Consider the following 13,766-nt stretch of genomic DNA (forward strand, 5'->3'; position numbering starts at 1 on the left):
GGTCAGGAAGGAGAAAGAAAACTTTAAGTTGAAACACCAGAAAGTCATCATATTAAAACATGTGTGTGTATATTGCTCTTTTTTTTACCCAAAGTGAAGTTGAAATCTTTTTTTAAAAAATATATTTTTTAAGGACTTTATTTATTTGTTAGGGAGAGAGAGAGAGCACAAGCATGGGGAGCAGCAGACAGAGGGAGAAGCAGGCTTCCCGCGGAGCAGGGAGTCCGATGCAGGGCTCCATCCCAGGACCCTGGGATCATGACCTGAGCCGAAGGCAGACGCTTAACTGCCTGAGCCACCCAGGTGTCCCTTTATTGCTCTTTTAGTAGTATTAACACCATCATACACATATGAGTTTGGAAGACTAGACGTCAATACCTCTTAACCTTTCTGCAGGTATTTGCAACTTGGTGTATATTGAATCTACCCCTGACTTTTATTAGGTCTCATTTTTTCCCTCTTAAGTCAATTTCATTTCAACAAATCTTTTCTATTTGGCCTTTAAGTGGGGGCAATTTTCCATGCAGTAATAGGTCCACTCTAACCAAAAATCTAGTCAAGTGGATTCTGGAAACACTTTCAAAGTGATCAGGTATAGGTAGGAGCCAAGCAGAAGGCTGCCAGGTTCTATGTGAGACTTCCACCACAGTATGCTCACATTCTTTCAAGCTTTAGCCTTTCTGATGAAGGGAGCTCAGAAGATGGCAAAAGTACTTGCTGCAGTTAAAATGGCACTGGGAGTTTATAGAGCCATAGTTACTTTGATGCAGCTGAAACAAACAGAAATGTACCTAAGAAATGACATTAACCCTAAACATTGAAGCAAGAATCTTACAAAGTTCTGGGTTGTATCCCAAATTTCTAATCAGAGAGCTTTGCAGGGAGAAACCATTTTCTTTCTGGCTGTCCCCATGCTGGGCCTCACCCCCCACCACACCCATGCTGAATCTCAGATGCTGTTGGCATCCTGGGTAATCCCCTAAGACACTGCCCCTTCCCTTATTCCTCACGTGAGCCTAATTGCTGGCTCCTCTTTATTCCTCACATCAGCTCTTCCTCTCAGCTCTGCCTCCCTGACACCATCTCTCCCGACTTTGAAACCACGGCTCTCCTACCAGGTTCCAGGTGGCCCTTGTCCTCTCACCCTGGCTTTGTCACAGACAGAAATGAGCTTTTCCTGGTCCTTTCCTTGTTCCGCAAAACCCCAAGCCTCCTCCAGCTCTGTGGCTGGGACTCAGCCTGTCTACTCAAGACAAATTTCTAAATCATCCTTCGGTGCTCCTGATGCTGCGTGAAATAAGTAAGAAGATATCAAGGCTCTAAGGTTTTCTTTTGAAGTTAGGATAAAAAGAATGATGAAGCTGAACCCAATCTTTGTAAGCCCGGGTAACAGGGCCCTGCCGTTTCAGGAGAGTGACGAAGCATTCTGGAAATTGCCATGGAGACCACTCTTGTCTTCTGTTCACTTCTGGAAGCACCAATAGACTTCAGAACAACAAATAACTTTAAATTTGCCATCCTTCCTAGAAACAGGTTAAATTATGTGTGCCGTTATGCCGGCTCTTCATCAAACCTCTGGTTCTTCTTCCTGGCACACAGCTGGACTGCCTTTCCATGACGCTGGCTCCAGCCAGTAAAATGGGGCAGAGGTGACATGTTGTCAATGCCCGACCAAGACTTGGGAGAAACAGGTGTGCCTCTTTCACACTCTCCCTGTTGGCTTGCTGGGTATAAGTGGTAAAGAGGCCCGGCACAAGGAGGAAGCATAAAGGGAGGATGAAATTCTCTGAAATTCTAAATGAAAGAAAATTGCCCACCAAAAAGGAACACCTACATTGGCCTGTTAAGTGAGCAAAAACCTCAGTTGTGTGTGAGCCATTATTCGTTTTGGGGTTTCTTTAGTACTAGAGTCAGGCCTACACTAACTCATGTAACCAGTATTTTATGTTTTAGAGCATTGAATCATTTGAACGCCAGAATTCTGGGCCTTCATCCTGGAAAGTACAAGAAGGACTAGTGGAAAGGGAGGGAAGCAGGAAGGAACAATAATGTGAATAACTACAAACATTTACTGCATATGTAACCATGTGCCAAGCCCTGTGTTAAATGTGTTACACATACAGTCTCATTTAATTTCATTTATTTCTCATGACAACTTTAGGTAATAGTACTATTATTATCCCCATTACTCAGATATGAAAACTGAGGCCAGGTTATAGTACTCAGGGAGCCATGATTCAAATATGTCGATTCCATAGCCCCAGCTCTTGTTGAGTACTCAGTACTGTGTACTGGACACTTTGTACAATTTTATGTTCATGGTGCCTTGTAAAATAGTCTGTATTTTTTTTTAAAGATTTTATTTATTTATTTGACAGAGAGAGACACAGCGAGAGAGGGAACACAAGCAGAGGGAGTGGGAGAAGGAGAAGCAGGCTTAGCGCGGAGCAGGGAGCCCGATGCGGGGTCGATCCCAGGACCCTGGGATCATGACCTGAGCCGAAGGCAGATGCTTAACGACTGAGCCACCCAGGTGCCCCTAAAATAGTCTGTCTTATCTCCATTTTAAAGATGAAGAAGCTGAGGTTCAAGGCTTTATCCAAGCTTACAAGATTCAGGCCAAGGTCTGTGTGACTGTAAAGCTCATTTTCTTTCCATCATGTCTTGAGATCAGAATATAGAGGGGAGAGGTCATTTGGATTGAGTTTACCTCCATTTCTGGGCCCCACTTGTCTTAGAGGTTAATCCTTTAGCTCTAAGATCATGTGACCACTATAATCATCACTATTTATCCACTTTGGAGATACTGGGATTTCTGCCAGATAACATTCACCAGATTCCCCCCAGCATGTCACTGTGTCTATTTTTCACACTGGCTTGGGCTAAATATCCACTAGCCCATTCGTTAGCCCATCCGCTAGCCCAGCCTGACTACAGGGACAGTTCCTTCAGCCAGGGTTGGATCAGTCATGTTCAGGCCTAAATGTAGAATGGAAGCCAGTGGCATGGAAGCACATTTTTTAATGAATAAAGGGTTTATGCATAGCAGGAGTTATAGTAGAGACCAGTCCACAAATCTACCTCCTAAAGTCAAGGAGCGCCACCAGGAATCTTATTTTTATAAATACCTCTTGATCCTCTGAGAAAAAATACTACAGGAATGTCAGGGCTGAGCAGGACACCGGAACTGACTTCAACAAAGATGTAGAGACAGAAACTGACCCACCCTCTCATTATATCCCTCCTGGCCCTTGGAAGGGCTAGTTGACAGAGCAAGGAATCCTTAGAGACCCCGCCCCCCAATGCTTCTCCTCCCTGACTTCACTTGGAAGATTACTGGTATATCTATAGTCCATATTTAGGGGAATGGTCAGTGTTCACAGAGGGACAAGATGGTGGCATCAAATAACCTCCCGGCCTACACCATGAACCTGAAAGACCAAGGCCAAGGAGCCATAGTCCCATATTCATCCATTCAATCAACAGACATCTGCAGTTGAGAGAAACCACTGAAGTCGCTGAAAGAGACAGAGATTCTCTGCAGTGCAGAGCCTGCTGAGTCACAGTGGGGACTGCAGAGAAACTGCAGGAGACTGCCATGGTACCCAAGGGGAGTGGGCCCATCATGTTTTTATGTTTCCCATGTATGGTCCCAGAGCTTCAGGAGAGGCGGAAAGAGAGGGTTGACAGAAGATCACACTCTTCTGCATGGAGAATCAGGAGAATACATTGGGGGCAATGGGAAGGGCAGCACCCACATTCTTTGTAATCATGCACATCTATTCTACAGATGGTAGACAGAGTGAGTCTTTTCTAATACCTGTCTGATCATGTCATCCTTCCCTGACTCTCAATTGCTCTTGGAATTAAGACTACACTCATTACTTTGGCCTACTGTAAGCCCAATTTATTCCATGTGCCTCCCCTCCATACTCTGTGGAGCTCAGAGTGTGATTATTTTATAGCCTATAAATGCCATGACTAAATTCATGTCTCTTCATTCACCATTTTATATTGCACTTAGGTTATTTGCCTGACATAGATGGTGCTCAACCGGTATTGGTGGGTGGGTGGGTGGGTGGTTGATGAGTGACTGCCTGAAGACACAATATTCTAGCAACAAAGTTAGGCAAGTGCTAGAACAAATCACTTCTGTGATTGTAGCCCAAGCCCTTATTTTCCCCATGGTTGGGACAGCATGAGAGACAGGGCACAGATCAGACCCCAATGTTAAAGGTTAACAGCAACAAGGGCTTCCATCAAAGACTTACCAACAGACATACCAACAGAAGTGTTTTACTAATTCAGATGGGTTTTAGAAAGAGGTGGGAAATAGGTCAACAATTGAACATAAAATGACATTTCACTCATCATGTAGCCTTAAAATGACTCGGAGGAACACCACCAACTAGATTTTTCAGTTCCCTCCCTTTTACAGTGATGGTACAACCCAGGGTCAAGAAAATGAGGTGGCAGTCCTCAGCGAAATAGGCTTGCCCTCTGCCAACAGGATGCCAGGCAATCCAATACGTCAAGAGAGGTTTTATGAGACAGCCTTGGTCAGGGCTCACTGCCAAGTAGGTTCCAGTCACCGCCCTCAGTGGAAGAAAAGCTGATCTCATTTCTGCTACCACTGGATATGTGACAGTTTTCATTTTGGTTCTTTCCCTGTCATGGTAGGCTTCACACAAGAGTCTCCCTTAAGATGGACTTTGAACATAGCATACCTTGGGGGAGCATAAAAAAAGGACAAGCGGTGAGGAAGGCAGGGCACCTGAGTCAGAGTTGGTGAGGATTAAGTGCAACCTGCAATGCTCCTTGGGGAATAAGGACGTCCCCCCCACTTCCCCTGATAATAAAAAGGACAACGTTGGCACCAGATTTAACGAGATGGCAATAAGGAACTACCAGCACCTGTGATCTGAGCTCCTACTGGTGAAAAGACCCATGGTCTAACATGGGTTCATTATCTAAACAGACTCATGCAAAGGCATCTAATAGAGCATTACCATCTTTTAACTGTAGAATTTTACGACTAAGCATGAGAGTGATGTTGTTTACAAGGAAGCAGTTTTTTATTGTATTTTCCAGTGCTGGTACATCAGCAACATGCTAACTGTTGGGCCTCCCCTTGGATCCTCAGCCCCACAGATGAGCAAATGTTGCTTAGAAGACCAGCCGTGGAAGCCCTAGCACTTTGTGGTAGAGGGAAAGATTTAACCCATTTTCCATGAGTTTTGCTCTTGACTAAGCTCACTCTCTACACTGGAGTAGGTGGTTTATTTTCAACACAGGATTTTCACAATTATTATCTCAAGCTCTTACTGTCTCCTACTTACTAAGAAGTTCTATTTGAACAGAACTTTTTTCTTTTTTTTTAATATTTTATTTATTTATTTGAGAGAGACAGAGATAGCAAGAGAGAACATGAGCAAGCAGGAAGGAGGGAGAAAAGCAGACCCCCCGCTAAGCAGGGAGCCTGCTGCAGGGCTCAATCCCAGGACCCTGGGATCATGACCTGAGCCAAAGGCAGAGGCTTAACCAACTGAGCCACCCAGGTGCCCCAAGAAATTCTGTTTGAAAAAGAATTTATTTTGAATGTTTCCACTTTTTAAGAGTCAATATTAATTATCTAGGGGATGAATTACTCCGTTTCGAAGCTTACGCATGGTAAAAACAATAGAATTTCATTTGGGAGAAAATAGAATGAGAATGAGCCAGTAAAAAAAAATAAAAATTAAAAATCAATAAATCAACATAGGAGATGTAGAAAAGGAAATTGTTTGAAATTGTATGGCAACCTTTAGATGTCAAATTTTGTCTACAGAGACCTGGGCTGTTGAGACAGAAAGAGCCCAGGATACAGGTAGCTGTGAATTCCAGTAACACACACTTGGGGCCTAGAGCCAGAGTTCTTATCCTAGATGCTCAGAAGAATCACCTGGGGGCTTTTACCAGTATTGAATACCCACAGTGTTCAAGCACTGGCACCGGAGATTCAGATCTAGTTCTTCTGGGGCAGGTCATCAGTATTATTCATAAAGCTCCTCAGGCGGTTCCACTGTGAGCTAAGACTAGGAAGCCCTGGGCTAAGAATGGAAGATACAGGCAAGGAAGGAAAGTGAGAGATGGAGACAGAGACAGGGAGAGAACACACAGCAGGGCATACATTCTCCACTCGGCTCAGAGACCAGCAAGGACAACAAACCCACCGTAACCATTAAATGTCTCACTGAGCAATTTATGTAATGTCTGGTGTTCATGAAGCTAATGTACTTAGAGCATTTTTACACTTCTGGACTGTGTCTCTAAGTACTGGAGGTAATTTTAACTGCTAAGCTTATGTTAAATTCATTTCCTAATAGTCACGTTTGATATTATCCACAACCTCTTCTCTCATCATTCTGGTGAACTGAGAGGTGATGCAAGCGATCATATCCACTTACTTTAATTCCTTGTAATCCATAGCCAGGGGCACCAGGAGGGCCAGGCAAGCCTTTCTGCCCAATATCTCCCTGTTGGAAGACCAAGAGAAATTGAAGAGAAGTATGAGAAGATTTAGGAAGAAACAGTGTATTTCTGCTCTTGGCTTTTCCTTCTTACTTTGGTCTGATCAGGACCTAATCTATGCACCCCATGAAGTTATATCATATCTTATATAAAGCAGTGTTTTTCCCCCAATTTTAAGCCACAGAACTCTTGCAAAATCTTACGCATAATCCAAATACAAGTAAAAAGGCAAGGCAGAGCTGCTTGGCCTAAGCAGAAGCATTGGCCCGGGAGCCTTGTCCCCTCTAGCTGTCCCACCACCAACCCCCACAACACCAGGGGTGTGAAGACCACTCACACATAATTCTGTGTAGCCTCTACTGTGTTTCTCCATTTCCATAGGGAGTGCTATTCACTGGCGTTGCAGCTGAAGATTCAGTGGATCAGTATTGAATTTTTAAGAAAATAGGTAAATAAAGCAAAAAATACCTCATTTCCCAATATGTGTTTTCTACAGCATGAATGAACTCCGTGCTTCTTGAGGAAAGACTTCTGTGGTCAAATGAGATTGGAAAGTGTTCTACACCATGTGTGTGCCTCTCCTTGGAGATCCCTAGTGCATACAAGCGTACCTTGTTTCCTTGTGCTTCACTATTAGGCTTCCCAGATACTGCTTTTTTACAGACTGAAGATTTGTGGCCATGCTGTGTTAGGCAAGTCTATCTGTGCCATTTTTCCAACAGCATTTGCTCACTTCCTGTCTCTGTGTCACATTTTGGTAACTCTCACAATATTTCAGGCTTTTTCATTATTATTGTATTGCTTATGGCGGTCTCTGATCAGTGATCTTTGATGTTACGATGGTAATTGTTTTAGGGCACCATGAACAGCACCCATTTAAGACAGCAAACTTAATCACAAAGGTTGTATGTGTTCTGATTATTCCAAGAGCGTTCCCCTGTCTCTCTCCCTCCCCTCAGGCCTCCCTATTCCCTGAGACACAACAATATTGAAATAAGACCAGCTAATAACCCTACAATGTCCTCTAGGTGGTCAAGTGAAAGGAAGAGTCACACATCTCTCACTTTAAATTAAAAGCTAGACGTGATTAAGCTTAGTGAAGAAGACATGTCGAAAGCCAACACAGGCCAAAAGCTAGGCCTCTTGCACTGAACAGTTAGCAAAGTTGTGAATGCAAAGGAAAAGTTCTTGAAGGAAATGAAAAGTGATACTCCGGTGAACTCAAGAAGGATAAGAAAGCAGAACAACCTTACTGCTGATAAGGAGAATGTTTTAGTGGTCTGGGCAGATCAAACCAGCCATAACTTTCCCTTAAGCCAAAGTGTGATCCGGAAAAAGGCCCTCACTCTCTTCAGTTTTATGAAGGCTGGGAGAGGTAAAGAAGGGGCAGAAGGTTTGAAGCTAGCAGAGTTTCGTTCATGAGGCAGGAAGTCCTCTCTGTAACATAAAAGTACAAGGTGAACAGCAGATGCTGATGAAGCTGCAGCAAGGTGTCCAGAAGATCTAGCTCAGAGAGTAAATGAAGGTGACTACACTAAACAACAGACTTTCGGCGTAGGTGAAACAGCTTTATATTGGAAGAAGATGCCATCTAGGACTTTCATAGCTGGAGAGAAGTCAGTGGCTGGCTTCCAAGCTTCAAAGGACAGGATGACCGTCCTGTTAGGGGCTGATGCAGCTGGTGACTTTAAGTTGAAGTCAGTGCTCATTTACCAGTTCAAAAATATGGGGGCCCTTGAGGATTATGCTAAATCTACTTGGCTTATGTTCTATAAGGAGAACAACAAAGCCCGATGATAGCACATCTGTCCACAACATGGTTTACTGAATATTTTAGACCTACTGTTGAGACTTACTGCTCAGGAAAAAAAAAAAAAAAAGACTGCTTTCAAAATATTAACAGTGCACCTGGTCACCCAAGAGCTCTTGGTGGAGAAGGATGACTAGATTATGTTGTTTTCCTGGCTGCTAACACAGCATCCATTCTGCAGCTGATGGATCAAGGAGTAATTCTTTTTTTTTTTTTCAAGGAGTAATTCTAACTTTCAAGTCTTATTTAAGAAATACATTTTGTAAAAAAAAAGGTGAAGAATTATTGAAATGACAACAAGGAATTCAGGATATTACATAAACTTAGCTGATAAAGCAGTGGCAGGGTTTGAGAGGAATGACTCCTATTTTGAAAGAAGTTCTATTCTGGGTAAAATGCTATCAAACGCATGCCACAAAGAAATTGTTTGTGAAAAGAAAAGTCAACAAGGTGGCAAACTTCGCTGTGGTCTTATTTTCAGAAACTGCCACAGCCACCCCAACCTCCAACAGCCACCAACTTCATCAGTCAGCAGCCATCAACATGGAAGAAAGACCCTCCACTGGCAAAATGATGACTACTTGTGGAAAGCTTGGATGATGGTTAGCATTTTTAGCAATAAAGTATTTTTAATGAAGGTATATTCTTTGGGTTTTTTTAGACATACTGCTATTGCACCCTTAATAGACTAGAATATAATGGTAACATAACTTTTATATGCACTGGGAAACCAAAAAATTCATTGGACTCTCTTTATTGTGGCATTTACTTTATTGTGGTAGTCTGGACCTGAACCTAAAATGTCTCCAAGGTATGCCCATAGAAATATATTAAAACCTCTAAGAAGTCCCACAATAGAGAGATTAGTTTAACTTTGTTTATTCCAGAAGTTCCTAATTAACATTTGATGGAACAAGCTTTGAGAAATGTTGGATTAATATGAGTTACTATATAAGTCAGCTTTTTTTTCTTTCCACTACAGAAAAAAAAAGCTTTATTTTTTCCTAATTGTAAGAGGAACACCTGCTCATTGAAAAAAAAATTAAAGATGACAACGACAAAGAAAAAAATAGACCCTTCTTTCCACCACCCAGTGATAACAACTACTAACATCTTGGGAGTATCTTCATCCATGTAAAGTGATCCACACAGTTAAGAAATCACCTACTGCCAAAATGAAGTCGATGGACAAAAAAAGATAAACTAAGAATCTTGGTAATTCTGGGATCCTCAGTAAAATCTTTGACTCATGGGGCCTTTGCCCTGTCCTCTCTGAATGTGAGGCTCTAATTCACTTCTGTGCATTTTGGTCATGAACATATGGATTTGAAATTTGAAATGAGTGGCTTACTGACACCCATTTGCCCTATGAACATGCCTGATACTTCTTTACTTCGGTTTTTGAACAAATCAAAGAATTATTTGTTGAACATGTGAATCGACAGTTAAAACAGGGCTTCTCGACCTCTGCACTATTCCCATCTTGAGCTGGATAGCTCTTTATGATGGGGGCTGTCCTGTGCACTGCAGGATCTTTAGCAGCATCCCTGCCCCCTTCCCACTAGATGCCAGTAGCGCTCCTCCCCCCACTGTGACACCCAAAACTGTCCCAGACATCCCCAATGTTCCCCCTGGGGCAAACCAGGGAAGACAAGATCTCCCTCATTGAAAAACACTGGATTATAAGAAAGAAAGGATGAATAATCACCAGATTGGAGATGACAAAAGAAAGAGAAATGGAAACGAGAGCAAAGGGAGTTCAAGAAAGTTTCTCTCACCTTCCATGGGGACAATAAATGTAGACCCTTGCCCTGAGGCCCTGACAGAGTGGACTATGCACATCTGACACAATAGATGACTGGGCATTCTGTTAAAAGACCAGCTGAGGTACCTTGACCAGAGTCAAAATGTGTCTCCTTAATGATGGCCCAGCCTCCAAGAAACCTGGAAATATTTTGAGCATTTTGCAACCACTTTCTTAAGAGACACTTTCTAATTTCTTTTGGGGAAGTAAATGGCTTCATACCCTTAAATGATCTATTTTACTGAAAGCTACATAATATGAGAAAATAAGACTTTTCGTCAGCACTCAAGAAAAAATAAGTCAACACTAAAATAAACATGTGCTGTGAAGTTAATGTTCACTCGGTTGGCACAGATGGTATCTGAACTTCACACAGAGCACAGACGTAAAGACTCACCTTTGGCCCTTGGGTTCCTATGCCCCGAGGCCCAGAGGGGCCTGGGGGCCCTCTAACACCAGGCTCTCCCTGAAAAGACACAATGAATGACAAGTTACTGATCTAAAACACAAGACAAAAAAAATTTTAAGTTGTATAGTTTATATAAAATGTCATATTTCATATTAAAAATATTTTATATAAACTTTCATACATAAAATTATATTTTAAAACCCAAACCCTTGAATTTGACTAAGATATTAATTGAGCCCTTTTCTCCCAGATCACTTTCCTATACTTGACAAAGGGAGTGTTATTGCCTTTTGTTTTCATTTCTTATTGCCACTTAAATAATCTTCCAGCCAACTGATATGGGTCCATTTCAAAGCAATCAAGTCAGTTAACTTTTGACAACCTTAAAAGGTACTTTTTGCAGAACTCCCTTTGCTGGAATTTGGAAAAGAGCTGCCATTGTGAGTGGAGGGAGAAACAAGGAACAAGAATAAAAAGAAACCATTGAAAGCTATAAGCCCATCCTGAACTAGTTGCTCTTACTGTTTCATGCAACAAAAATGATGCTACTTGGGGTTGAGGATGAGCTTTGAGATACTTCTTCCCTAAAAGCAGTTGCACCTACAGGATAAGTTCTCTACAAGCTTTTGAGGTTCCCCCAAAGTCTTTTGGAACAGGCAGGTAGCCCAGGAATTGGGGGGGGGGGCCTTACTAGGGTAGCTCAGGCCCTGTGCTTAGATCTATCTATGTGAGATGTGAATGATAGGAAGAAGCAGAGAAATGAAAATCTCTTCATTAGCCACCTTTTATGTACCCGGAACTCTACTATGCATGTTCATATAGGCTATTGGACATAATTTAGCACTCACGACAACCCTGTGTTAGAGCGATGCCTAACTCACCTAATGTCTCTGAACCTCAGCACACTCATCAGATAAGTACTTATATTTCCTGGGGATGACAGTGAAGGTAAGACAAAGAATGTGAGTGTCTCTGTCACAATGTCTATCACAATGTCTAGACACTGTGATAGACACACAATTTATTGTATTGTGACCACATAATACACAATACACAAATCTATTGAACAATGTGTAAACACAGTTCAATAGATTTTGCCCAGAACCATTTGATGTTTAATCAAAAATAATTGTCTTCTTTGCCTGGGTGCTGTGAACCTCACCCCAGATACAATGGCTCGCTCTCTTGTGCCACTGTGCCTATCTAGCTGAGTAAACACTTGGGAAATATTAATGCCTCACCCCAGCTGGTTTTGGGTTTTTTTTTAAGATTTATTTATTTATTTTAGAGAAAGAGAGAACAGGAGCGGGAGGGGCAGAGGGAGGAGAGAATCTCAAGCAGACTCCATGCTGAGCACAGAGCCCAGCGTGGGGCTCGATCCCAGGACCCTGCGATCATGACCTGAGCTGAAGCCAAAAGTCAGATGCTTAACCAACTGAGCCACCCAGGTGCCCCCACCCCAGTTGCTTTATTAAAGAGGAAATTAAAGTTAGCCTAAAGCTGCACAGCTACTGAAAAGCAGGACTAGGCGGACATGGAGAAGAAGGAACACTCATAAGTTGCTGGTACAGCCACTTTGGAAAACAGTTTGGCAGTTTCTTAAAAAGTTCCACATCGATTTACTGTATACTAGTAATTTCACTCCTGTACCCAAGGGAAATGAAAACATATGTCCACACAAAGACTTACATATAAATGCTCTTAATAGAATTATTCATAATAGCTAAAAACTAGAAACAACCTAAATGCCCAGCAACTGATAAATAGATAGACAAAATGTGGTATATTCAGCAATAAAAAGGAACGGACCACAGCGACAAGCTACAACATGGATGAACCTCAAAAGCTTTATTCTCAGTGAAAGAAGCCAGATCAAGGAGACCACATATTTGATTCCATTTGTATGAAATATCTAGAAGAGGCAAATTTATAGAGACAGACAGTAAATCCATGATTGCCTGGGACCAGGAATTGGAATGAGGACAGGATTAACTGTAAATGGGCATAAGAGATTTTATTGGGGGGAAGAAAATGTTCTAAAACTGATTTATGGTGAGGTTGTACAGCTTGCTAAATTTCCTTTAAAAATCATTGAAATATATACTTGGATTGGGTGAGTTCTAGGATATATAAAATATGCCTCAAAAAAAATTATAAAGGAAAAGAAAAAAAAAAAGAAATGAAAGCCAGGCTTTGAAGCTAAATCTCCCAAGCTCTTTGCCTGAGGTCCCATTTCATCCATGTTTTGTTAGGATCTAAATAGCTTCTAGATTGCAACAGTGCAAAAATCATGGATTATAAGAAATGATGAAATTGTTTATCTAGCAAAACAGCCCATCCTTATTTAATTTTACTTTCTACTTATAAATCCTAAAGAGAAAACAAGGCCTTAAAAGAAAAGGAAAAGATTTAAACTTTATTAACGACTTAATTCTTTTAATCTCTAATTTCATAATTATCTATTTCCCTTGTGCCTGCAAGCCACTTTTTTATTCTGGTCTACTGTCTCCATCTCTTCCACATAGTAGATAGCTGCTTTTGTGACCACAGGTACTAATTATCTCTCTAACACCTCTCTCCTTCTGATTACCAACTTGGACCCCAAGTTTCTCCCAGCTTAAATGATCATTCCTATCATCAAGAGCTCCAGGTAGAGAACATGACGTGTCCTGTACCACATACATTTCTGTTGTCTCTTTTTTCTTGACTCTCTTTACTCAAGATACACCTTTAGAGGGAGTATCTGTAAGTTCACTGGGGGAGAGTTTCCAGCTATACCTGACTGATTCACACACTTGCTGCATTTTGACACCCACCAGCAAAACAGAACCCAGGTAAACACAGTTCGATAGATTCTAGCCAGAACCATTCGATGTTTTGTCAAGAATAATTGTCTTCTTTGCCCGGTCACTATGAAACCCACCCCAGATACAGTGCCTCCCTCTTGTGTTGTTATTCACCTCTGCTCCTCTGTGGTGAGGTTGGAAGCATGGGGCCGCAACCCAATGTGGAGCAATGGGGAGCACACAGCCCCACCTGGAAAGCTTTCTGCTGAGAAAAACAGAACCTGTATCTGAGCAAATCTCTAAATCTGACAACCAGAGGATGTAGAAACATGTCAACACCATAAGAATAGCATCGACAAGACCCTCAAGGACAAGGAACTCATCCACACAGAAAGCACAAGGGAAAAACAAAGGATGTCTAACCTTTGATTAAAAGAGATTTAAGAA

At 41.9% G+C, this 13,766-nt stretch overlaps 1 protein-coding gene across 1 annotated transcript in view; it reads right to left on the reverse strand.

The window, feature by feature from the left end:
- COL28A1 (collagen type XXVIII alpha 1 chain) overlaps positions 1–13,766 on the reverse strand; it is a 163,281-nt gene that overhangs the window by 52,187 nt on the left and 97,328 nt on the right. The window contains exons 25-26 of the mRNA XM_021689683.1: positions 10,522–10,590; positions 6,447–6,515 (exon numbers count right to left, since the gene is read on the reverse strand). Of these exons, the coding sequence (XP_021545358.1) occupies positions 6,447–6,515; positions 10,522–10,590 (138 nt within the window). The remainder of the gene's footprint in view (positions 1–6,446; positions 6,516–10,521; positions 10,591–13,766) is intronic.

Source organism: Neomonachus schauinslandi, chromosome 12 (genome assembly GCF_002201575.2).
Source record: "Neomonachus schauinslandi chromosome 12, ASM220157v2, whole genome shotgun sequence".
Lineage (NCBI taxonomy): Eukaryota > Metazoa > Chordata > Mammalia > Carnivora > Phocidae > Neomonachus > Neomonachus schauinslandi.